The sequence below is a fragment of the Lycium ferocissimum genome, chromosome 6, assembly GCF_029784015.1.
Source record: "Lycium ferocissimum isolate CSIRO_LF1 chromosome 6, AGI_CSIRO_Lferr_CH_V1, whole genome shotgun sequence".
In the NCBI taxonomy this organism is placed as follows: Eukaryota; Viridiplantae; Streptophyta; class Magnoliopsida; order Solanales; family Solanaceae; genus Lycium; species Lycium ferocissimum.
The window spans coordinates 59,135,213-59,161,514 of record NC_081347.1 but is presented as its reverse complement, the minus strand read 5'-3'; the positions used below and the strand labels follow the sequence as shown (position 1 = coordinate 59,161,514).

The 26,302-nt window shown below is 33.4% G+C and overlaps 1 protein-coding gene and 1 long non-coding RNA gene across 2 annotated transcripts; both read right to left on the bottom strand.

Annotated features, from left to right (window-relative positions):
• Positions 1 to 14,144: 14,144 nt before the first annotated feature.
• Positions 14,145 to 15,609, bottom strand: LOC132060849 (uncharacterized). Its single transcript, XM_059453758.1, has 2 exons — positions 14,928 to 15,609; positions 14,145 to 14,406 (listed from the first exon to the last, which is right to left on the bottom strand). The coding sequence occupies exons 1-2, from the start codon at positions 15,556 to 15,558 to the stop codon at positions 14,399 to 14,401; spliced, it is 639 nt and encodes a 212-aa protein (XP_059309741.1). The 5' UTR covers positions 15,559 to 15,609; the 3' UTR covers positions 14,145 to 14,398.
• A 5,369-nt stretch (positions 15,610 to 20,978) lies between these two features.
• LOC132059910 (uncharacterized) lies at positions 20,979 to 25,987 on the bottom strand. The gene is made up of 2 exons (XR_009415772.1): positions 25,747 to 25,987; positions 20,979 to 21,218 (listed from the first exon to the last, which is right to left on the bottom strand). It is a non-coding gene; the product is annotated as an uncharacterized LOC132059910 (long non-coding RNA).
• Between the last annotated feature and the right edge of the window lie 315 nt (positions 25,988 to 26,302).

The following is a 26,302-nucleotide window of genomic DNA, read 5'->3' as shown; positions in this document are numbered from 1 at the left end:
TTTTAACGTCTTAAGCAAATCTAATCCCCCACATTTGCCAAGGTTACTGGATTAATTTCTCCCAGGATAGAACGGAAAAAATATTCTGTAATAGCGGCAATGCAAATTACAGAACTTTAGCGAACTCAAAGATCGACAACAAATCACCTTTGGACACTTACTGTTTTGGTTGAAAAATTATGCAAAATGCAGAAGAGAGAGGGGAGTTAAAAATGCAGTTTTCTTTTCTGGAATTCGCCTCCGAAAATTTATAGCCAGTGAACGCACCTGTTCGGGAAGAAGATGACCGTTTGGTCCAAAACACTACTAGAAAAACTCAAATTACATGGGAATTTTCTTGGGGATTGTACAAGAAAATTCGAAGGTAATTTAGTTTCTTGCGAAATTTCCTGCCCAAAAAAATCCGATGGAAAAACCTTCGTGGGTAATTATTACCTGCGGATTTTAAAATCCCCAGGAAAATTACATGCGGATTTAAAATCCCTAGAAATTACTTGCGGATTTTTTCGTAAGAAATTCTAAAAATTCGTGAAATTTTAGGTAAAAAAATTGGAAAAATGGAATTTACTTGCGGATTTTCATAGGGAGATATCCGCAAGTTAATCCCCATGAAAATTCCCTAAGTAATCTGTAGAATCGTTTTGACAAAAAAGAATTAATATCATGAGAAAAGTAATAATAAATATTATGATTCTCCATCAATTAGAATGTACTTACACCCCCCCCCCCCCCCCCCCGTCCCCCATTTTACTCGCTTGAGACAGCAGACAACTCAGGATCTGATCTAATACTATATAGAAGATACCCTCAATATTATTTCTCTTAAGTACTAATTACACCAACTTTTAACATTTAGCTCAACCATACTTCACCTTGGTCCAAGAAAGCTAATATCATTTCCTCCAAAGAGAAAAGCCACCAGCGAACCAGGCACTAAAGCTTAATATTGAGCGCAATTGCAGAACAATGTGGGACAAAGCTTGTCCAGTTAATTTATGGTTGTTTCTCTCACTTTTTTTTTTCACAATTTTTTTTTTGTCTTATTATTTCTCTGTCATTTTTTTGGTTTGAGAAGGATGCATAAAAAGGATTTCACAAATCAAATGAAAACTCTATTTCAGATTAAAGTAAGTAGATCAAATTACAGTTGTATAACTTGTTAAGTCTTAGTCATTTTTACAAAAGTTCCATTTAGTATACACCGGGAATGACAAATTTAATTCATTTCTTAGATGAAAAGTGCCTTAATTAACAAGGATTAAACACGTTACATGGTTATGTAATTGGTAAAAATAAAAATAGTTCCGGCCTAGCTTTTGGAAGGCCAAAAGTGCTTATTTTTTTAAAAGTGAAGTGTTTGGCCAAGTTTTTAGAAGAAATTAATGTTTTTGGGAAAAGCAAAAGCTATTTTGGAGAAGCTAAATAAAATAATATTTTCCCAAAATCACTATTTTGAAAAACACTTTAAAAAAATGCACTTAAAAACACTTTTTAAAACTTGGGTAAATACTAATTGCTGGTCAAAAGTACTTTTTAAATTAATTGATCAAGCATAAATTGCTTCTCACCAAAAATATTTTTTGAAAAGCACTTTTGAAAAAAAAAAACAGTTTTCAAAATAAGTTAATTTTAGAAGGTTAGCCAACAGACTATAAGTCAATAATGTAACCAAAAAGTTAAATCAAGAAATAATGTTTGGAAATAGAATCATAATTTCACTTGATAAATAATTGTCAGTACTAATGTTTACAAACTAATATCACCTTAGTAACATACTATAATTGAATTCCATAATTTCAAATATATGTGAAAAAATAACATGAGTTGAATAGATAGTTAAATATTTGTTTCGTCATATATATTAATAACAAATGTAACTTATTTGTTCTCTGCTTAAGAATTAAACTTGAATTTTTCAATAATACATATTTAGTACTCTCTCCGTTTCAATTTATATGAACCTATTTTTTAATTATTCCGTATAAAAAAGAATGACCCCTTTCTATATTTGGAAACAATTTACTTTTATGCAATGATTTATAGCCACAAAAAATATATGTGACTCATTTTACACTACAAGCTTAAAAGTCTTTTTTTTTTTTTTTAAATTTGTGCTCCAGTCAAATGGGTTCACATAAATTGAAACAAAGAGAGTATATTTTATGATGATATCAACTGAAAAATGTTAAATGATATCGTATCGTAACGCTGTTATATCCTTTTATGTTAGTCATATTAAATTCTTAATTATTAAAAAAATTATGACAATTATTTTCTTATTGAATTTGTTCGAAACAAAAAGTAGTAACCGATTATAATGCTTAATGACTTGTAATACTCAATCCAAACCATATATCACATCACGGGATCAACATTTTAACTATATTTATCTAAATCATAGCAACAAAATCCATAGGTAATTTTTAGGTAATACAATCCATAGGTAAATTCTCAAGAAATAATCCCCAGCTAAAATCGCAACAACAAAATTCCTAAGTAATTTCGCAGGTAATAAAATTTCTGGGTAAGTTCCTGAAAAATAATCTTCAGCAAAAATGGCAGCAAGAAAATCCCCAGGTAATTCTGTAGGTAATGTAATGCCTAAATAAATCCCCAAGAAATAATCCCCATCTAAAATCATAGCAACAAAGTCCCCAAGTAATTCCGCAGATAATAAAATCCCCAGGTAAATTCGCAGCAACAAAATCCCCAAGTAATTTTTCCAGATAATATAATCACCAGGTAAATCCCCAAGAAATAATTCTTAGGTAAATCCGCAAGTACCATTACCTGGGGATTTTCCTACGATTTCTCAAAGGGAATAATTTTTTAATATTTTTGGTTGTTTACCCGCGGAATTACCTTGGAAAGTGATACTTGGGGATTATTTTCGGATTCCCCAAGTAATATTTTGGCGCTAAATTTACTTGCGGATTTATCTGGGGAAATCGCATCCGCAGGTAAATATTCTAGAAATTAGGGATTTATGGATTTTCGCATGAAAATCCGCAGGAATTACTTGCGAAAAAAGTTCCAGGTAAAATCCCCATGTAATTCGAGTTTTTCTAGTAGTGAGAAGATTATCAATCAATCAGATCATTTGACCGAATCCGAATCCGAGCTGAGTGACGATGACGGTGAGAAGGGAGTCCCTCTTCTCAACTCATTAAGAGCTAGAAACAGTGTTTCTCTAAATACGCACATACATATGACTTTCCACCACCAATGTGGGAGAATGGTCACATGAAAAAGTTACATTTCCAAAATTTCACTTTCCTCTGATTTTATTTCCCTTCATTTCCCAATTCACACTTCACCTTTAAAGCTCACTACTTAGTGACTTTAAATCTCAACACGATCTCAAATCAGTCATATAATTCACTTTTATTTTTAATCAATTTCATTCTTAGCATTTAATATGCATTGGGGTCAACATAAAGGGGTAGTTTGATTCGAGGACTAAGTTATTCTGAGATTATAATTTTTGGACTAATTTATTCCACCAGCTCTAAGGTAGGATAAAATAACACCAAGTTTGATGGAATAAGGTGAGATATTCAGGATTAAGTTTGGAATTAAATTTATACTTTATTTAGTTGAAGGTATAAATTATCCTGGGATTTGTTCCTAAGCGGAAAATAGTTAGTATTCCCATTCGGTTTTTGTCATTTAGTAACCTGATTTTCCACGGGTCGTGTATATTGATAATTGGCAAAAAGTCCATGTTTTTGGGTGTCTTTATGTCTCATGTCTTGTGTAATTTGATAAAGATATCATGGTTATTAGATGGATTTCACTTGGTACATGTTTTTCTTGTGTAGGATTGAATTTAGGTGTTGGAGTAAATCAGGACAAAGGGACGATAAAAGATACTCGAAGCAGAAAGGACGTCAACGAGGTGGCATTGCTGCTCAGGCCAGCAAGCTAAGGGCCCTGGCAGTAAGTGAAAACAACGAAGTCATGTAAAAAAAAGTCCTCCATCGCGTACACTTATGAACATTGGCAAGAAGGTGCTCATCAACCTCCTCGCAAAATGAGCCCATAGGCGTGTGACTTCAGTTTTCCTCATAGACTTTGAATGGGTTTGAAAGACCTCCTACACATTGTAGGTCGTATATATACCTATGAAACGTTCTTTTGGAGGGTTACGTATTATTTCGGAGGCAAGAACAAGCACGGAGCGGAAGCGACGAGATTCGCTTAGAGGTTCAATTTCTTCCATTCTTTTACTTGTTCGCTATGGAATTCTATGCTATGTTCTCAAACAATATTATGAATAGCTAGATTTCTTCTCTAGGATTTTGATGGAACCAATTGTTGGATGAATTCGTGACTGTGTTTAACATTAATCGAGTCATTTTTCTTATTCTCTATTTGTTCAGCTACGTATCTATTGTTGTTAATTAAAGGGCCCTCGGTTAACAGATGTCGTTGTATCTTACATTACTTGAGAAAGATTGTGAGATTAGGTTTTAGTTGAACAACGTCACTTCAAAGTTGTTAAGAGATTAACTATTTAGATTTAAAAGTGGGTTTAGAGATAACGAAGCTTTGACGTGATCTTGTGAATAGCATTAATTATTAGCTAGAGTTAGTTCGAGAGAATACTTCTAGAAAATTACTACACTTGATTGAGAGATATTTGTGGTAAGAAAAGATTCATGATTGATAGAGAATAGGCGAGATTATAGTTTACACGTTACGAGTTTAATACAGTTTGGGGAAGTCATTATCAGGGGCGGATGCAGTAAGAGGCCAGGGTGTTCACCCGAACACCCTGGACAAAAAATTACAATGTATATTTAGGGTAAATTTTCTGTGTTCATGTACATATATTAACTTTTGAACACCCTGAACATATATTACAGTGCATATTTAGGTCCAGTTATTTTTCCGAACGCCCTGAGTGAAAATCCTGGATCCGCCACTGGTCATTATCCTAGGCTTCCTAATATCTAAAGAAAGTCATTTTATTTACTTGATAACTTTATTACTCTTGCTATTCATTATTTGTTAGTTTACATAAAAATTCAAAATATTATATTGAAGAATTGATTAAATTGATATTCTTAATATTACAAAAGTTGACTGAAATAGTTCTCTGTGGGATCGACTCCGGACTTAAAAACCGGATTATATTTGTGACACCGCTTATCCTTTTAGGACGAGTTTTGGGCGTGATCATATACTTGTTAGGACATCGATCTTTAATTAGATATAAGCACCCTCCTTGTGTAACATAGTTTTGCCTTCACCTAATGAGCGCCAAACAAATTTCGAATTTATACCAATATTAGCCCATAGAAAATTAGAGTTGGCATAATATTTAGCCTAATTCAATAATTTACTAACAAACGAATCCTTATCATAAAATTCCATCCCGTCTTTGCTAGCATAATCATATTAAATTATCCTAACTCCCCAAAACTCATATATACCTTCATCCCCTTCCTAAAAAACATATTTTTCCATGAGAGACAATGGATACATTTACCTTCGCCCACTCCATTATTCCACCAAAATCCATTAATAGCACTTTGGATGGAATTGCAAATATAATTAGTAGGTAACAAAAAGAGTCATCAGATAAATAGGGATAGCCTGAATCACAGTTTTGAGTTAGATTTCCTTACCCCTCCGGGAGTATTTACTCCTCTTAATTTTAATTTCAAAATTATTATTTTTGAAAATCTTTCACTAATTAATCTGAACAACTGCAAATTCTTTTCATATTATCTTCGCTTTGACTCGAACCATGTAAGATAAATTGAAATAACGCCACATTAGAGTCAAGAGAGCTAGTTTGGACTAGGAAATCATTTCAACTTGAAGCATGACATGATATATATGACATTGTTATCAGGAAAGAAAGAGGGACATTGAATTAGTTGCTCGTTAATACAGCTAATGCGCCTACACGTAACATTGAATTGCTAGATCTAATAATTTAACCTTTGAATTAGTTATTTTCCCATCAAGCAACTTGAGCTCTTGACAAGATTTTGAATAGTAAGTGCTAATTGTTAGTATCGAACACTAAGTTCAGCAAAAGATCTTCGTTAAAAACTGATTTGCCAACGTAAGGCCCATGAAGTTTTACCACAAGAAAGTGCAACTCCAGGGTGTAGTCCACCAATTATGATGATATATATAGTCCTTTCCATCACAAAGATTTTTAGTTTATGTGTTCTGAATTACAATTTTTTTTGTGCCTACTTAGTTCTGAATATAGATTATTGTACATATTAAACAATTTTTTTTTTTAACCCAAATGAAGAGTTTGAGCTAAAGTTACTGAGTTTTGCAGAACCACTAGCTAGCATTGTGGTTCCGCCATTGCCTGCCATTCATGATCATGAAATATAAATAGATTTAGTTAACCCCCGGCACTTCAAGAATTACATTTTCACAACTTAAAATTTAAAAATCCTGTATCTTTAATAATTTACAATCTAAGCAAAAAAGGTATAGTGTAGCATGAGGAGAGAGTGGTAGAAAATACACTTACTTCGTCATTAGTTGTGTACTAGTTTTAAGATGCTTATAATGTCATGTAACAGTCACCTTGTTGCCTTAAAATTTTGAATTGACTCTCAAAATCATTACCAAATTTTAATAAGACAATTTTCACAATCATCTTCTTTCTGCCTACTATGTTGTTCTAGGCTTCTCTCAGCTCAACCGATCGAGCCGTTCCAAGTTTCCTGATCTACTTTTCAGTTCAGTCATCGAACCATTAACTTTGATTCAGGTCTACTCTTTAATTACCCTGTTGAGCCTACTCCTTCTCTGCTTCATATAAACCATTCAGCCTCTCCAACATATTGCGTCCGCGCTTTCCCTGTACTTTAGGTCCACTCTTCAGTGCCCTTAATTAATAAGGACAAAAATATAAGGAAAAAATCTTCAAAATTTGTACATAAACCATAGACCAAGCTATAAATGTGCAAGGATCGACGTTAGAAAATACACTTAGGCCTTATTTGATTTCATTAAGGTTAAGACTTCTGAATCTAAATGCGTGTCTGAATGATTAAGATGTTGTCTCTAAATCTGCACACTGAATGATTAAGATTGTTTATTTTTCAATATCTGAATATGCATAATCTATTTATTTGTAAACATAATAAATACATAATTCACATAAAAAAGTAATTAAGTATTAGAAAAAAATATATAAATTTAATAAAATAAAATCATTATTTGATTAAAAAAAAAAACATTTATATTTGCTAGTGATAGTTGGAGATGGTTTGTAATGGTGGTGATGGCTGGTATTAGTGGCTAGTAATGATGGTGGTGATAGTTGTGATGGTGAAGGTGGTTGGTGTTATAGTGACTGGCGATGGCGGCGGTTGGTAGTGGTTGTGATGGTGGAGTTGGTTGATGTTAGTAGTTGGCGGTGTCGGTGGTGGTGGCTGAAGAATATGTGATGGTTGACAATGTGTTGGTGGTAGTTGGCGGCGATGCTAGCTGTGATTTGGAGGTGGTTGGTAGTACGGATTGGCCGCAGTGGCGGTAGTAGCTGATAGTCACTACTAAACAAACTACTAAAACCGACCTCAGGTCAGTAAAGCCTTGGCATCTTTTTGAAAGCGACATTAGGAGGTCGCAAAATAGGTCAGTTTTTTCTTTAAAAAAAAAACTGAAAAAAGACCAACCTCCTTAATTTTTTTTTTTTTTTTTAAATACTGATCTCAGGAGGTCGATTTTAAAGTTACACAATTATAAAATACACCATCTGGGAATCGAACCCCCATCTTGGCCTTGGTAGGATACATTTCTGACATTAGACAATTGGTGCTTGTTGATTTAAGACTTTGATTTTTTTTTTTAATTATTATTATTATTATTTTTATTTTTATTTTTTATTTTTTATTTTTTGCAAAATACCAACCTCCAAGCACCAACGGTCTAGTGGCAGAAATGTATCCTACCACGGTCAAGACGAGAGGAGGTTGAGATTTTGCAAAAATAAATAAATAAATAACCCACCTCCTGAGGTCGGTTTGTTGAAAAAAAAAATTTTTTTAACTAAAAACAACCTTAGGAGGTTGGTATTTTGTAAAAAATAAAATAAAAATAAAAATACTATTTTTTAGTTTTTATCGGAGGCCGGTTCCACTTTTTTGCTTTTTCACGCTAAAAAAAAAACTACCTCCGGAGGTCAATTCCGATAATTTTTAAGTAGCGAGTGGTGGTGGCGGTAATGGTGGCAGTAAATATAATTATAATGATGAAGGTGGTAGGTGTGGTAGTGACCGACAATAGTAGTTTCGGTGGTTGTGATGATAGAGGTGGTTAGGGTTGATTGCAGTGATGGTTGTGGCAGAGGTAGTTGGTGGTGGTGGCATGTGGCTGGCAAGGGTAATGTAGTTGACAATGGTGGTGGTGGTTGTGATGGGAGATGTGGTTAGTGATGGTGCCTTTGGTGATTGTGGATAGAGTGGTGGTAAAATTATCCACACAAAAATAACTTTTAATGTTATTAAAACTTTGTTCAAAATATTAATGATTAAGTAGGCGTTTGGCCATAGGATTTGGGAGCCTGAATTCATATTTTGATTTCAAATCAACGTTTGTTTATGAAATTTGCACAAAATTTAACTTCATATCATGATTTCAAATCCCAAATTGTCCAAAAAGTAGGATTGGGATTCTAAATTGTGATTTCAATTTTTTTTTTTTTTTTTTTTTATAATACAAAAAACTTGACCCATAAGTTTATACTTTCTAAGAAAAAGATCCATAAGTTGGTACATATATTTTTAATTGTAAAACTTGACTCAAAGTAACAATGTTGATTCATCTTCTCGGTCATCCGATCGGGAATTTCATGCTTGACGTGAAGAGATCGTCCGTACCATATGTTAGGATTATATTAAAGAGTAGTTACATGACAACTCATGTTCAATTTTCCTTTTTATTGAACTAATTTTCAATCAATAGATGCTGGATATTTTATAAAGGCCTTCTGGTAGCGTATTAACTTTGTTATGAATTATAGTTTGCTCATTTGGTAAGATTGTATAAGAATTTGGAAAGTTTTAATAGCTTTTACAACTTCTGGGTTTCATGTTTATGAGACAAAATACAACTTAAGAAATTCAAATTGCATATCCAAACAAAACTTCAATTTCAAATCAAATCGGATTTCAAATCATGTCCAAACGGGGCCTAAGACCTGGTCAGACCAAATAAGTGCTTAAATCTGAATGTAAACAAATGCACTTAATGACTTAAATATGAAGCATTTAGATTCAAACCTCTATTAAGTGCAAATAAATGAGGCCTTAGTCCCTCATTAATTGTATAAAGTTTTCTGAAGTGCTCACTTTACATCACTTCAAGATTTTGAGTTCTATGGAAACAAAAGAGTTAGGTATTTCAAAAGTTAATGAGATATGATCATCTCTTAATCATTAGAATGACTATGATGAGCACCCTTTTCTCCTTTGTAGAGTAACTTTCAAAGATACTAAGAATAGAAGATCTTAAAAGATAGTGACTCCTCTATAGAGTCCGGAAATTGGGTAGTTTATTTGAAAAGATGGAGACAATGACTAGTAGAAAAGCATGAGAAACCCAATAAATATATGACTTTTTAGCTCTATGTGACCTCTTCTAGCCTTATCGTTGAATTCTTTACCCTTTGAAATCTATATAATGCACTGAAAATATAATTGCAAATGGGCTCCTTAAAGATTTGATGTGTGCCTTTCATTTGGATTAGCATTAATTTAGTGATACTCAAGTCTTTTTCTTTCTATCATCCTCAATCATTTTACTTTGCTAGCACATCAAAGGCCGCATGCTCCGATTTGAAAGGGATTTCATATATCTTATTTGCTGAATTATCTATTTAAGAGTGCTTGTATAGAAATTGGTTTTGAAATCTTAAATTCTTAATAGTGTAAAGCAATTCTTGACATAGAATTTCCCTCCTAGATACCCTCGTTACCAAGATTACAATTCTCAATAAATATGATGGAAGTGTTTTGAGAATTTTTTTACTTCAAAAAGGGTAGAGAAGTAGTAAGATAGGAGGCCTTTTGTCAAGATAGGAATGCTTATAAAATTCCTTATTTCTTGACTTGGAGAGTCTCAAATCCCAAATGAAACATATATTAGAATTATCTTAGGGCCGTGTGGACATGATTTCAAATTATAATTTAAAATCAGGTTGATATGAAGTTAAAATTTTGTTTGGACATGCAATTTGGAATTCTGAAGTTGTAATTTTTTCTCATAAACATAAAAAACCCACAATTTGATTATGAAAACTATCAAAACTTCCCCAACTCTTATACAATCTTACCAAATAAGTAAATCATAATTCATAAATAAGGTATCAGAATATCATAACGCTACATTAATAAATTACATATCTTCATATTCCTCTTATAGATAAATGCTTGTGATTACATGTTATTACAAACTTTCAAATACACATAAGTTTCCAAAGATCCATTAGTTTACAAACCCAACGATATTAGTAACTAGCTATTCTTTATTATAATCCTTCTACATGGTACAAACAATCTCTTCATATCGAGCATGAGTATTTTAAAAAAATATATAAAATGAAGAGTCTTCTTTTACAAAATATAAATTTATGGATCAAATTTTACATTTAAAAAAATTTGAAATCACAATTTGGAATTCCAAATCCTACTTTGTGGAGGATTTGAGATTGGAAATCATTATTTGAAGTTGAATTTATTGTGCAGATTTCATAAACAAACACTACTTTGAAATCAAAATATGAAATCAGGCTCCTGAATCCTGTGGCCAAACGTCTACTCATGTCCGACATTAGGATTTGGAATTCCAAATCCTACTTTGTGGAGGATTTGAGATTGGAAATCATTATTTGAAGTTGAATTTATTATGCAGATTTCATAAACAAACACTATTTTGAAATCAGGCTCCTAAATCCTGTGGCCAAACGTCTACTTATGTTATAGGAAGTCCGACATTAGTCTGGGATAGTGTAATTGGAGTTTTTATAAGGTATTGAATAATTCTCACCTCATGAATTAACTTTTAAGTTAAATCTAAGATTCATTTTTTTATTAGTGTATTAGAGTTAGGCCTACCTAGTCCGAGAGATTTACAAGAATGACCTTGAAAATAAGTGGTCTTGAACTTTTGACCCTGCGTGCAAAGCTTCAAGTTAGCAAGTTTTGCCACATGAACAACACTTTTGACTTCTGAACTTAAAAGTTCGTTCATGGGAGAAAAGGGGGTGGGAGGGGGGTGTGTTGCTGGAATTCCCATAGTGCATTTGGAGTACTCTTTATATTATCTTAGAAATCTTCACCTCACGTGCTAACTTTTAGTTGAGTCAGGTTTAAGATTTATTTCTTATCAGTTTCATCACTAATGAGGTCATGACGATATGAAATCGTTTTATGAATTAAGTTTCTAGTATAATTTCAAACTTTTGCATTATCAAAATCTCTAATTTTTTCCATAATTCGAATTAGAACTGCATTATTTTGTTGAAAATCTTCTAGATAAGTGGTTCCCTTTTAAATGTCAAAAGATCAGTCCACGTTCATGCGTAGTTGACATATGATTCAAGATCTGGTTAATTATTTATAGTTTCCTTCTCTTTAAATGTACCTCTTTCTTGTAAAAGTTTTAACTTTCTGTATTCGAAGCACTATTAGTTGACATTTCTTTAATTATTCTTGTAGTGGCTACTTTTGATTGTGCTCTAGGTTAGTGCTCGCATGAATTGGAATAGTGAAATAAAACTCCAAAATTGGCAATTATAAGTTGGTATTCAAGGCTTGATTTCACCAAAGATAACAATTATAAAAAAAATACGTCTAATTAACCCTAGGATATGTATGTAGTAATAATTGAAAGCTTAGATTCTTTCGTCCTTTTCTGGGCTGTGTTCATACTATATTTAGATCTTTCGAGGTTCTTCTTTTTGAATATATGGAAGCGCTATAGCCTATTAATCATTTGGCTTTGGCACATTAGTCCGCAAATTTATTTTAAAACTGTTGGTAGCGCACACGTACTTTTACTTCAAGTCGAATTGAATTTTAATGAAGACATAATTACGTAAATGATAACTGGTACGATTCTTGCTGCCATGTGACCAGGAGATCACCGGTTTGAACAAACGAAACAATCTCTTGAAGAAGTGCAAGGGTAAGGCTGCGTACAATAGACCCTTGTGGTCTGGCTCTTCCCAAAACCCCGCGCATAGCGGAAGCTTAGTGCACCATGCTGCCCTTTTTTGTTTTCATAATTACGTAAATAAATTAGAGTGTATCTTCTCTAACAATTTAAACTTTTAAATAAGATGATAGCTCAAGTCAAAATGATAGCAGAGTAGGTGGATATGTTAGGTTCGATTAAGCCTCATCTTTCACTATTAAAAAGAATTTTCATGTACTGATTGCTGAAAAAGAATCAGGCAAGTGAGCAAGCGTATTAAGACATAATTAATTAATAGTGGCTACTTTTGATTGTGCTATAACTTAGTACTCACATGTAGGGGTGTACAAAGTAAACCGACAAACCACACCAAACCGATAAACCGAGTCAAACCGAGAAAAAAACCAGACTAGTGGTTTGGTTTGGTGTTGGAAAAAAAAACCCGACCATAATTGGTTTGGTTTGGTTTTAACTAAAAAAAAGTCAAACCGAACCAAACCAACCCGACATTACATGTATTCAATTTTTAAAATATTTTATACATAAAAATATTTATTTGTAAAGTAATTTATAAATATTTCTTAAATTTTTTCGTAATTTTTTATCTATTATCATATTATTCAAGCTTGAACTTAGAATTTGAATGTCAATGAGTTTTATATCCTATAAATGTTAGTAACTCAAATAAAGTCCAAACCAAAACCAACTCAACGCTAATCCTAGCAAAAGAAATTCAATCTACCACTAGGAATGACAATAATGTTGGATATCTATTCTTTAGTTTTGCATAATTGATTTAGAGAGTAAAAATACATAACTTAAGTTTTTTTTTCTTTGTCATGTAATTAATACTTATTTTAGCATGACTTAGTATTTTTAGATTATGGTCATTTTCTTTTATGGCTTGTTAATTAGCAATATTTATTTTAACCAATTATATTAGCCTTTATTGAATATTTTAATACAATGTCATTACTCTTCTCACATTTTTTGTTATTTTCTTAAGAAACACCTTAATTATATAATTATATCTTACTAGGACTAAAGAAATATTTGAAGTAAAAGTTATATGTTTTGTATCAAGACTATTCCGAAAAAAAACCCGAAAAAACCTAAGAAAATCGAAAACCCGAGAAAACCGAACAACCGAGAAAACCCGAGGTTGAAAAACCCGAATTTTATTGGTTTGGTTTGGTGTATAAATTTTAAAACCCGACGCAATTGGTTTGGTTTGGTGTTTAAAAAATCCGAACCAACCCGGTCCATGTACACCCCTACTCACATGAATTGAAATAGTGAAGCAAAACTCTAAAATTGGCTATTACAAGGCTTGATTTCATCAAATGACAATAAAACGATGTGTCTAACCCTGGGATATGTAGTAATAATTGGAAAGCTTAGACTCTTACATCCTCTTCTGGGATATGTCCATACTATATCTTCATCTTTTGAGTAGGGTTGGAAAAATCAACCCCAACCTGCCTAATCCGTCCGGTGTTTATACAGTTTGGGTCTTGACCCGTTTATTGAGTTGACCCAACGAGTTATACCCAAAATGACCCATCAAACAATCGGGTCAAAATGGGTCAAAGTAACATCATCCGTCGGGTTAAAATGTAACCCAACTCAAACAAGCAAAGCTGTTGGTTTTTGAAACAAAGAAAATACAGGAAAATAAAGAGGAAGAAAACTTTAAGAATTAGAGTTGAATGCAGTAGAGTACAAGAAAGAAGAGAGCTTATGAACTAAAGTTGAAAGTTCGATATATTTTCACTGCAATCAAAGACTACTATTTATAATAGAAAAAACTAACTTCAAAACCTAAAGATAAGCAAAAAATATCTCTTTGAAAATAACAAATTCCTAAAGACTAGGAAATACTATTTATTCAAAATTCAAATAGAAATCAACTCCTAAATACTAGGTCTAAATAGTTGACAAGGTAAAACTTAATAAATTACTGCAGTAAAAAGATTTGCGGTTCTAAAGCAAATATTCAACACTCCTCCTTGTTTTAGAAACTGTGAAATTTTGGTCTTCTATCTTAGAATCTTCACACTTGATAACTGAATGTGACCTTGTGAATAAATCTGCAGATTCATCTTTGGACTTGTAGTGAATTAAATTCACTTCTCTACTTGATTGCAACGCTTGACAGCTAACAATTTCTGGCATGGTTTCCTGCTCCGTTTGCATCTTGACTTTAAGCTTGTCAATTTTATTTTCCTGAAACATTGACAATTCCTCCATTGCTTTAATTCTTTTTGGAACATTGCAAGCTTTTTTAAGCCTAGGTTCACTTTTTGCTTCAGTTTTTTCAATTGGAGTATCATCTTCCAATTTTTTCGGCCTTTGATATTTTGCTTGTTCTATAGGAACATCTTCCATTGGATTAAATGAGAAATTCTTACCTCTCATCTTAATTTTTAAAATTTCTTTTCCAGCAACATCATTGATGAAACAATGCTTATCCTCAAAGGATACTTTGAATCCTTTTTCTACCAACTGACAAATACTCAACAAGTTCTGATTAATATTAGGTACATAAAGAACATCTGAAATTGTCTTATTACATGAACTTGTTTTAATGACAATGGTTCCTTTTCCTTCAACAAGAATCTGGTCACCATTTCCGATCCTTACTTTAGATATTTCAGTGGGTTTTAACTCTTTCAACAAACTCTTGTCATAAGTCATATGGTTAGTGCAACCGCGATCAATCAACCAAGAATTTGTTGAAACCCTACTTGATATGCATGTTGCAACAAAAAGATGGTCTTCTTCTTCTTCATCGGCGACACGTGCATCTGCATCATGATTCTGAGATTCGTTTTTGCAAATCACTGCTTCACGACCAAGTTCATCACACTTGTTGCACTTTGCATCTGGCCTCTTCCAACATCTAAATGGTGGATGTCCCATTTTTCCACAGTGCTGGCAAGGTGGGTAGTTTTTCAAATTTTTATCCATGCTTTGAGTTTTGTGGCTGGCTGCTAAGGCTCCTTCAACCATACCATCTTGCCCCATAAGCCTCCTTTGCTCCTGTGCCTGGAAAGAATTTAACAACTCTACCAATGTAATCTTGGACAAATCTTGTGTGTTTTCCAAGATAGTTATACATGTTTCATATCTTTCGGGCACTGTTACCCAAATTTTTTCAACAATTCTTGAATCATTAAATTTAGTGCCTAGCAATCTTACCTTGTTAACAATGCCAAGCAATCTGTCCGTGTACTCTTTGACGGTCTTGAACTCTTTCTTTCTCTGCAACTCAAACTCTCTTATCAAATTTAATACTTGCATTCCTCGTATTCTCTCATCTCCAACATATTCTTTCTTTAAATAATCCCAAATTTCTTTTGGTGATGTGAGAGACATAATTCTCGTGCAAATAGTTGTTGTAACAGCAGCAAACAAAGTTGCTCTCGCCTTGGACTCCTGGTTTTCTTTTCCTTCTGGTTCTAGATTTTGGCCATGATGGGATTGTTTGGCAGCGGATTAATTTCGTAATCCTCTTCCACGGCTTCCCAAAGATCAAGGGCCTCCAAGTAAGTTTCCATTCTAATAGCCCATAGTTGGTAATTTTCGCCATTGGAAGTAGGAGAAGACATTCGTGAAAAACTATTTTCGGGATCCATTTCTTTACTCACAAGTCCCTTAAGAAAAAAAGGCTTTAGATACCAATTGTTGGTTTTTGAAACAAAGAAAATACAGGAAAATAAAGAGGAGGGAAACTTTAAGAATTACAGTTGAATGCAATAGAGTACAAGAAAGAAGAGAGCTTATGAACTGGAGTTGAAAGTTCGATATATTTTTACTGCAAAATAAGACTACAATTTATAATAGAAAATTCTAACTTAAAAACCTAAAGATAAGCAAAGAAAATCTGCTGAAAATAACAAATTCCTAAAGACTAGGAAATATTCTTTATTCAAAATTCAAATAGAAATCAACTCATAAATACTAGGTCTAACTAGTTGACTAAGTAAAACTTAATAAATTACTGCAGTAAAAAGATTTGCAATTCTAAAGCAAATATTCAACAAAAGCATACTAGAACTGAAAATCAATTTCGCAAATATTATGTGCTTGTGGAAGGATATCTGTAATGCATGAACATGAGGCAAATTAAAAGAAAGATGATTATCGTTACCACTCATTTTCTCTAGCTGCTCTCAGTCAACTTCTCTCTTTGCATTACTTTTATATATATAACACAAGATATTTCACATATTTTTTCAGTATATGTAAAATATACAGTTCTCTTTATATATGACAACACATTTTTTAATATAATTAACCAACATAAAAATTTTAGTGTTAAGATTTGAAACTACTATCATGCAATTATATTTGTTTATATTCCAAATCATGCCTACGTGAAAGATTTCAAAGTCTACAGTGGCAACGATAATTTTCCAAGATGAACGTGTCAATAATTTCAATTCATACATTTTAAAATGAGGGGAGAAATTGGATTATGTTGGGCGGGTTGGGTTATGACCCGTTATTTGACCCATCTTGACCCAACCGAACCAAGCAAACTTTGGACAGGTTGGGTCTTGATTTAATACTTAATTTGACCCATCCAAATTCGACCCGACCCGCCCATTTGCCGCCCCTACTTTTGAGGTTGTTATTTTTTTTTTTTTTTTTTTTTTTTTTTTTATCGAGGTGCCATAGCCTATTAAACAATTGGTTTTGGCTCATTAGCCCTCAAAGCTTTTTTTAAAAATATCGGTAGTGCACATGTACTTTTACTTTAAGTTAAATTAAACTTTGTTGAAGACATAATTACGTAAATAAATTAAAGTGTATCATCTTTGACATTTTATATTTTTAAATGAGATAATCACACAAATTAAAATAGTAGCAAAATGTTCAAGGCTCATTGTCCCTTAATTATCAAAAAGGATTTCCATGTACTTAATCGGCGAAAAAGGCTCATTGTCCCTTAACTATCAAAAAGGATTTCCATGTACTTAATCGGCGAAAAAGAATCAAGCCTGCATGTAAGCAAGTGTATTAAAACATAATTTCATAATAGTGGTTACTTTTGATTTTGCTATAGCTTAGTACTTAGTGCCCATGACATAAATTGGAATAGTTAAACAAAACTCCAAAATTGGCTATTACAAGGCTTGATTTCATCAAAGATGACAATAAACCAATGGATCTAACCCTACGGTATGTAGTAATAATTAAAAAGCTTAGATCCTTTCGTGCTCTTCTGGGCTATGTTCATAGAATATCTTAGATCTTTTGAGCTTTTTTTCCGCCCTTCTTTTTTCTTGACTACTATCTAGGTGTTATTGCCTCTTAAGCAATTGGTTTGGCACGTTAGCCCTCAAAGTTTTTATTAAATTGTTGGTAGTGCACAAGTACTTTTATTTCAAGTCGAATGAATTTTATTGAAAAGGTAATTACGTAAATAAAAGTGTTTAGCTTTTAAATAAAGTGTTAACACAAGCTAAAATGGTACCAGAGCAGCTAGAAATCTCAAGTTCAAGACTTTATGGTCCCTTATTATCAAAAAGAATTTTTATGTGCTTAAACTACAAGAAAATTAGCTTGTTTTGAACCCAGGAAATGGACAAACAATTCCGTAAGTAACTGAGATTCACATGTCTTTTAATCTAACAGCGATGAAAACCGCTTTCAACATAATTAAGATGTCACACAATTCAAACAACTCCAACATCAAGCGTACGTGGTTTATTAACATCTAACATGCGCTTTATAGTTACAATTGTTCATGTTTCAATTAGTGGAAAACAATTGGTTTACATTAATTCAGATTTGGTTAAATTGACTGTATGTATCAAAAGAAACATTGATTCTAATGGTTAGAACGTGCTGCTCTGAATATGCTGAAGTGCCATCAAAGCCCTTAATGTAGTATTTCCAGTCGTCGAGTTATTATGATCGTCCGAAGTTCATACAGAGATTGCAATATCACTAGCTACTAAAAAATGGAAATTTTTTAGCAATATCCTATCAGAAATCCATTAGAGTTTGACTAATAGATACATAATGTTCCCGATAAATTGCTCATGAAGGTGTGTTTGACATCCCAACGGTTAGAAATAGCTCTTGGGTCAGATCCACCCATAAGGAATGCTAATTAGCCCATTAACTTGTCCTCCTCCTAAATCCTACATATAAAGTATGAATACATCAGTATGGAAGTTAGAAAAAAATCCACCATAATATGTCATATGATGCTAGGATTTAGAAAGTAAAACAATGTGATGCATCTCCTAAAGGATATGTAGGCTTCAAGATGATTTTCGACATGTAACATGACTCGTGTTTGCTGCAGAACGGCTTCCGCAAGAAAAAAAGTGGATCTACTGACTAGTTATTTACAAGCTTAAATACTATACCAACAATTAATTTCTCCAAGTGAAGCATTAACTTTATGAATTATAGAGGATCTTATCAATTACAAATACACATTTTACATCCATGAATGGTGGATGATTAGATTGACGATGTCTTGATGTTTAGGGGCTCGAGCAATAATTACAATATATAACATCGGTATTACAAAATGATAAGGACTGCAATTGAATCTTTTCACTAGGGAATACATAGGCATAGTGTTATCGCCAAATACATTATGTGGACTAGCTGAGATTAACCTATCACATACAAATGGGAACCTTCTAAAGTTAACATCCATCGCAATTTGCAGCGTATTATTGGGTTGCAATATCATGATTAGCTGACACATCAACTGCCTACTTTTTTCTTTTGATGGGTGAGACGGATATAATTTAAACCTTGTTATTCTGAGACTGAAGAATATGTAGAAAAATAAATTTTCTATTGGTTTTTTAAGAAAATAAGCTCTTTAAGAATAACGTAAATAACTTATTTGGTGATATAGGAAAACTAGTTTCGCAAGAATTAAAAGAGCATATTCCCTCCCAAAATTACGTGATGATGTTTGATTGGGTACTAATTTTAAGAGAAAAAGAAAGATTCTTGTAATTTGTGATTTAAAATAAGCCATTGCGATTTTGGTGAAAATCATCTCATTAAGGATAAAATGAGAAGTTTCAAATTAAATAATTACTAAATATAAAAAATAAAAAATGAAGATTTTTGTGGGGGTTGATTAAAAATGAAAGAATACTACATAAATTTGGACAAATGGAGTAATACTCCGTATATAGAGTCTGAGATCATACCACTAAATTAACGTTATGGCATTTATTTATTTTTTGTCAAGTTATGGCATGTTTACAACTACAAGATTCAAAAGTCTATTTATCTCTTAAATTTCGTGTCAAGTCAAACTATGTCAAATAAAATGGAACAATCAAGTACTACTTGATTAGGAGCGTATAGCAACGAGTTATTAGTTATCCAACTGTTTACCCGGAAAATGGTTCAGTTGAATTTGTGTATGTGGTCAAGGACACGTTGATCAAAGTGAGCAGTAAAGATAATATAATTGACAACTAAATTGATGCAAACGAGTTATAAATAAAGTAAATAGTTAAAATAGCCTCAGCCTTGATGCAACTCCATGGTGTAGCTCCGAGCTTATTGCTCCGATCACGCTAATGGCTTAGATCTTGTCGAGCTAAAGTATAATAAAGAAATTAAAGAATAATGAAAGTGAGGAATGTATTTGTAATGGTTCTCATTCGCGGGCGGGGTTAGCGCTCGGAAAGCTACTTCAAACTCGTTGATACTCTTTCGGACTTTGTTTTTACAAAGTCGCCACCTAATTTTTAGGAAATTAGGAAAACCAAGGGTGAAAGGTTTATTCAAATACCATGATAAATCCTTCGTAATCCAAAGTTCTAGGTAAGGGTTCTGATGATCCCTTAGGGAAGGTCTTAGGCAACCTAGTATTAAGGATCCGTACTATACAGTTGACCGTTGAATTCCAATGTATGAGTTTTGCATGAACTGTTTATTTCGTGCTTATTCCCGCATTTATAGAAGGTTTTCATTGCTTGCATGTTATTTGGCGTTTCGCAAAAAAAAATAAAAAAAAAATGAATATATCCCCTTTATAGATAGGGTATTTTAGGTTCGGATTTATTATATCTGGGTAAGAATAGGCTTCCTTTATGTATAAGGATAGTATACTTTGTTTATGAAATAAGTCCCTTTTTCAGTTCATGCTTAATCCTACACCTTGTTTCGGGTCAACTCATATAATACGTTGGAACGCCTTTGTCCAAAACTTTGTTCACAAATGTGTTTCATCTATTTTTTGGAATGGTCCGATTTATAGAAAATGATTTTTTGTTTTGACTTGTGAGTTTATATATACATATATTAAAAGAAACTGAATTTTTGTTTTAAAACTGGACATGGGTCTGAAACATGTCTTTTACCAAAGTGGTATTTTAGTGGGCTTAGCCCAAATTCTTGTTTACACTTTTTTCTAACAAAGGGGGAGGTCAATGGGGCTTGGCCCAAAAATCTTTTTTTTTTCTTTTGGGCTTGGCCCAAAATCACTCGTTTGTTCAAATCTGGTTTTAACCCATAAAAGGCATTTTTTCCAGTCCAAAGCCATCGCAATTTATGAAAAGAAAAGCCTTGGTCCCTCATTTGCAGAAAACAGGTTTGCATATTTTTGAGTAGTTTGTTAACACTTAGATGTGTGAAATCATTATCCTTCATTAAACTTATATTATGAAAAGAATCATTTGTTATTATCGCATTTTAAAACCATTATATTTAATTCGGGTTTTGAAAATCATTTGGGGACCTAAAGTCTACTAAACAGCGTAGGCACCGTTGTCCTAAGATGATTAGTTCAAACCGTAAAATTCCAACAATATATGAGTTTTTTTTTAATAGATTTTTAGAAGTATAAATACAACAACTTTACAACTAAAGGAAAAGTATAACTTAAGCAAATAAATAGAGTTAAGGGTAGGCTAGGGGTGTACCAACCCTCTAGTTGGTCATTTTCACCCATGGCTGGGCCTTCCACGCGTTTAATATATATATTAGCTTCCATTTCTTCACTGGGCTCAATCATGACTCAAAAGAATTGCCTGTTGAGCCTTGACCCAACAGGTTGGTAATTGACTCGGCCCAAATGGACATGCAGTGGTGGAGGAGAAAAGAAACAAAGGACCCCGGTTAGTTTATATTCTTGAACTTATCACGTGTATAACTCGCGCGCGCGCGCACACACACACATATATAATTAAAAGTTATACAATTAAGGCATTCGATTATATGCTATTGGGCTTCACTGGTAGAGATATAGACAATAAAAAGGGGAAAAGTTGTCACCATCCGTTTTCCCGACGCCGCACAAGATCCAAGGGATTTCATGAACTCCAGGAATTGCAGGACATCGGGGGGAAGGCTAAGACCAGGCCCCAAATCACCTCAGCTTCCCAAACCAGTATAGCCATAGGATAATAAATTAGAATCCCATAATCATGCGTAAGTATGGTATGGATATCAGCATGTGTGGATATAGTGTAATTAAAAACAATATTGTAACCAGCAGGTATAATGTGAACAAAGCATACCAAAGACACATGGATATAGAGTAATCAAAACAAACCTCAATATGTGGGCATAAGGTGAATAATGGCCAAAACCAAACTCATGGTCATAAAAATGGAACCAAAACAGAGACCGCACCATGTAAATATAAGATAAACAGAAACAACACCAAAGCACTTAATCAAGAGATGAACCAAAATAGAGTCACTCTTTTCCTCTTACTTTTGGGACTTGGTCCACCCTTAATTGAATCTAAATTGGGCTAGGGCCATCTATCTTCTAAAGTGAAACTAAGTTAAAAAAATTAATGCTTAATGGAATTCCTATCCCTTTTGCTCATTTAATGTATATATATCCTATATATGACTAGCCTACTTACCCATATACACTCAATACGTCTATGATATGCACACATAATGTGCATAACATGTATATGCCATGTGTATGCCTTCTTCTTTTCTCAACAACTTAGTATATTTTTATGTCTATCTAGCCTTGAATATGCTTTTGAACCTATGATTCCACCAATTATCTAAACATCTACTCTTAATTCTATAGGTAAGGATTATCTTTCCCACACCAAGACTATCTTAGGTTCAAACTAGTCAAACCAATGTTGAAGTAGGTGATTTATTCACACAAAGCTTGGCACAAATTCAGGCCCCTAGCAGTTTACATAGCATAATGTAGGAAGATCTAATCAAGCATCCTAACTGTTTCACTATTCTAAGCAATGTCAAAATATAAATAACATGTTCATACAGTGCACCAAAGACAGAATATGAGAGAGGCCATGGTAAGTGATTTGTCATGACAATCAAAACAGAATGCACAAGGTGTAGGAGCCCTTGACTTAGACAAACAGGTTCAGCATAAGTAAAAACAGGATTTAATTAAGTCTAGGTATTCAGAAACAGGATGCAGAAGTATAAAAATCCTACAGTTTTGAACCATCAAGCACAGCACAAGCAGACAAGATTTAAATAGATTTAGCACTCAGCATAAGAATGGCCTTTCAAGTCCTAGTCAAGTTTTTAGGTAGAGTAAAAGCAGTATAAAAATACACAGGATACATATGTACCAAGACTTGAGTAAAATGAAAAGAAAGAAAGCAACAACTATGACATCCGGTTTGCAGCAAAATTCCGAGGAAGAAGAATAGCTCAAGACTTTCAAACTAAGTGAATTAGACTTGGCACTTCATTTTAAAGCAGGACTTTACTATCCCAGTTTCAACTGAGCCAGGTCTTTTCTCCCTTTTTTTTAGGATCAGTGTTCTTAGGGGTGTCAATCAGTCCAGAGAAACTCAGGATTTCAAACAAATTTGAACAACCAAAGTAGTGCACAAGACAGTTCCCAGGAAGACAAAGGGGGCAATACTTCAAATCTCAATTGATTCAATCCATTAAGCAAGAAATGCACAAGACAGAAAAGAGAAAAGAAAAAAAAAAGAATCTAGAGACAAGGGATGTCATAGAGGAGTTCAAACAAATCAAACATTTTACAATGCCTTAGTGTTCACTCCAGAACAAACCATTTGATCATTAAGACTTCAATTTGTCAAATCCAAGTTCACAGAAAATCAATTATTTCACACAGACAAATTCCATCTTTGTCTTTATCAGACTGTTTGAATAAAATAGACTCAATGGTCCCCCTTGATCAAATGGTGGGGTTGTAAAGTCAAATGCATCCATATGACAAGCACACACCCCATAGACTTATAAAGCATGTCATGACACTCCTTATTCGGAGGAGAGGTACTATGAGCCAAGTTGAACTTGGCCCTTCTCAATCCTCTCTTTGAAGTGTCTTTAAAAGGCTTCTCTTATATCAAGTGGTTCATAGGTTGATCTTGGACACTTATGACTCTATAAACACCATCATTTTGAACCAATCCCCATCTAACACTTGATAAACATTGGCACAGGTTGGTCTCTTAGTTATTTTACCCCAGAATTCTGGTCATGGTGCAGTTTTTAATCCCTTTGGTCATGACAGAGAATGTGATAGACCCCTATGCTTGATTCTAATATGCTTTATTCTAACTTGGTTTTGATAGTATAAGATCTCAAAAGATCCTCACAGGTTCCTAACCAAACATAAGACCTTTATGATCATCCTCATACCCAGTGACAACCACTAAGACTTTGTGGTTAAGATTAGTTTAACACTGCCTTTAAATCAAATCCCAGCTAAATACCTAGTTGACATTGACACAAGTTAACAGTTCCAGTTAACTCAACCTAGGATCTTAATTATGAAAGCTATTTTGAATTCCCTTTTGATCTTGACAGAATTTAAAATCACATAGACATCCTATTTAAGGTTGATCTTCAGGATAGTGCAAATCAAGACAGAACCACAACAAGCATATTTCTTCTCTGAATATAATCACTTACAATATCATTTCTTACCATCATTTCTTTGTTGATGTCAACTTCCAAGTTAATCATGAACAGTTTATGAAGCAATTTAGGTAGCCTTAGTCAAAAAGAGGCAAAGTCACACACAGAGGTGGGGGGAAAGGGAACAACACATCAAAGAATCAGAGGGGTCCCTATCTACACTTATTCTTTTCCTATTCTTTCCTATGCTTCAAGCTCTAGATTTAAAAAAAAAAAGAAAAAAAAAGGCCTAAGTTTAAAGATCACACAAAGTCAGTTTCATGCACACAATTCATTTCAAACACTCTAAATCCTGGATGTAAAGTGCCTCCAGGGCCTTCTAGTTTATTCTTGATTACCTAGACTAGATCAGAGTTGAAGATAAGACGATGCAATCTATTTTTATTTGTTGGTTCACACACCACTATTAAGGATCTATACCTATCCCTTGTTTTACCTAAATCTACAACAAACAAACCATTTCAAAATCATGTTCAGCTCAGTTCTGATATATATTCAGACAGATTTAGGCTAACTCCAAAATTATTTAGACAGACTTGAGCTAGTTCGGGGACCAGGTCCCATCCAATCACCTTCAAATGCTTCTTAATCAGATTTGGATTTGTTTAAGTGCACTCACACTTATTAACCTTTTAGACTCATTCAATCAAATAAACAAACACATTCTAGAGTATTCAAATATATGGGACATTCACAGATATTAGTAAATATACTTAATTTATTTCATTTGTTCATACAAGCCCCAGCCTGGGCAAACAAATACCAATCCATAGAATTCTTATACTAACAAACTCATAAGAAAGGATTTAGGTAGGTTCATATCAACTCTTATCCTTTTCTCTTCTTTTAGATTTTTAACCCTTTTAAACTAAGTGATTAACTCCCTGACACAATATCAATATTTTAACTTCATATGTGTATCTATTTCTATTATGATTATCCTTAGAAACTTAAAAGAGGATTTTAGCATCGCAAGACCAAAGTTTGGAACCAACAACAGCACCTACAACATCATTACTTGAACCATACAAGCATGAATAAACACTTGAACTAAATAGGAGACTAATATCATAACACTTAACTAAGCAACATATCATATAAATTGACACTTGAATGAATAAAAAAGAAACAATAACAAGATAAATTGCTATCTTTTTATGTGCAGCCATATCAAGAGTCGAACTTGGAGCCTTGTGCTTCCACTCCCACACTCAGCAACACAAAACAAAAGTAAAGAAATTTTTAAAACTGAGAGACTCAACTCTTTAAAAAAGGTTTAAGTCTAAAATTCTACTATTAAGCCTAAACTTCAAGTTAAACTTAAAGTTCTAGCTTTTATCAGGTTGTCCACCTTATCAAATTGTGCGGGTTGAGGTTCTATTTATAGACCCCCAAAACTATATATATATATATATATATAAACTACGAACGATGTGGGCAAAACAAATTTTTGGATGCGAAATACTCAACTTGTGAAATTAACGATTAGGATTCAAAGCAAACATGCATATATGGTCAGATGTGTTCCACTTTAGGTCGATCCGAACCAACCCTCTACGGACCAATAAGAATTAAGTTTAAACATTCAAAAAATAATGACATCACCATGATAATCTGCAGACTTTGACTAAAAAAAAAAAAGGTGAAAAAGAGTGTATCTTACCATCGTAGGTGTTGTTTGGTAGAAATTGGAAGAAAACGACCACGACACTTTAAATGTTGCACTGATTTGGTTGTGTTAAGGCTGATACACGTCTGACCTCTCTGAATTGATGCCATTTTTGGCAATCCAGTGAGGAGAGAGGGAAAGGGGGGGAAAGGCAGCGCTAGGGTTAGGTTTAATGGAGAGGAGAGGGGAGAGAGGGGTAAAGGGGCGTGTTTGGTATGAAATAAAATGTAAAAGGGTTGTTACCCCCTTATCAGAAAAAGCGTTGGGCCGGGTCACGCTCATTTGGGCTGGACTCAGTCCAGAAAAAATTGGACATGTCCCCTCCTCCTTTTCATGTGTATATATAATGTATATCGTGTATATTTAAATGTATATACGTGCATAACGGGCAGCACGGGTAATTTGACAAATGGACAAATAACAATAGTATCGATTATCGACCATAGCATTTTAATTATAAATAAATTAGGACGTAATTAACCTATTAATTAATTTAAAATATGTCTAATTGTGTAAACGAGCTCAATTTCACAAATATAGCCTTAATTGA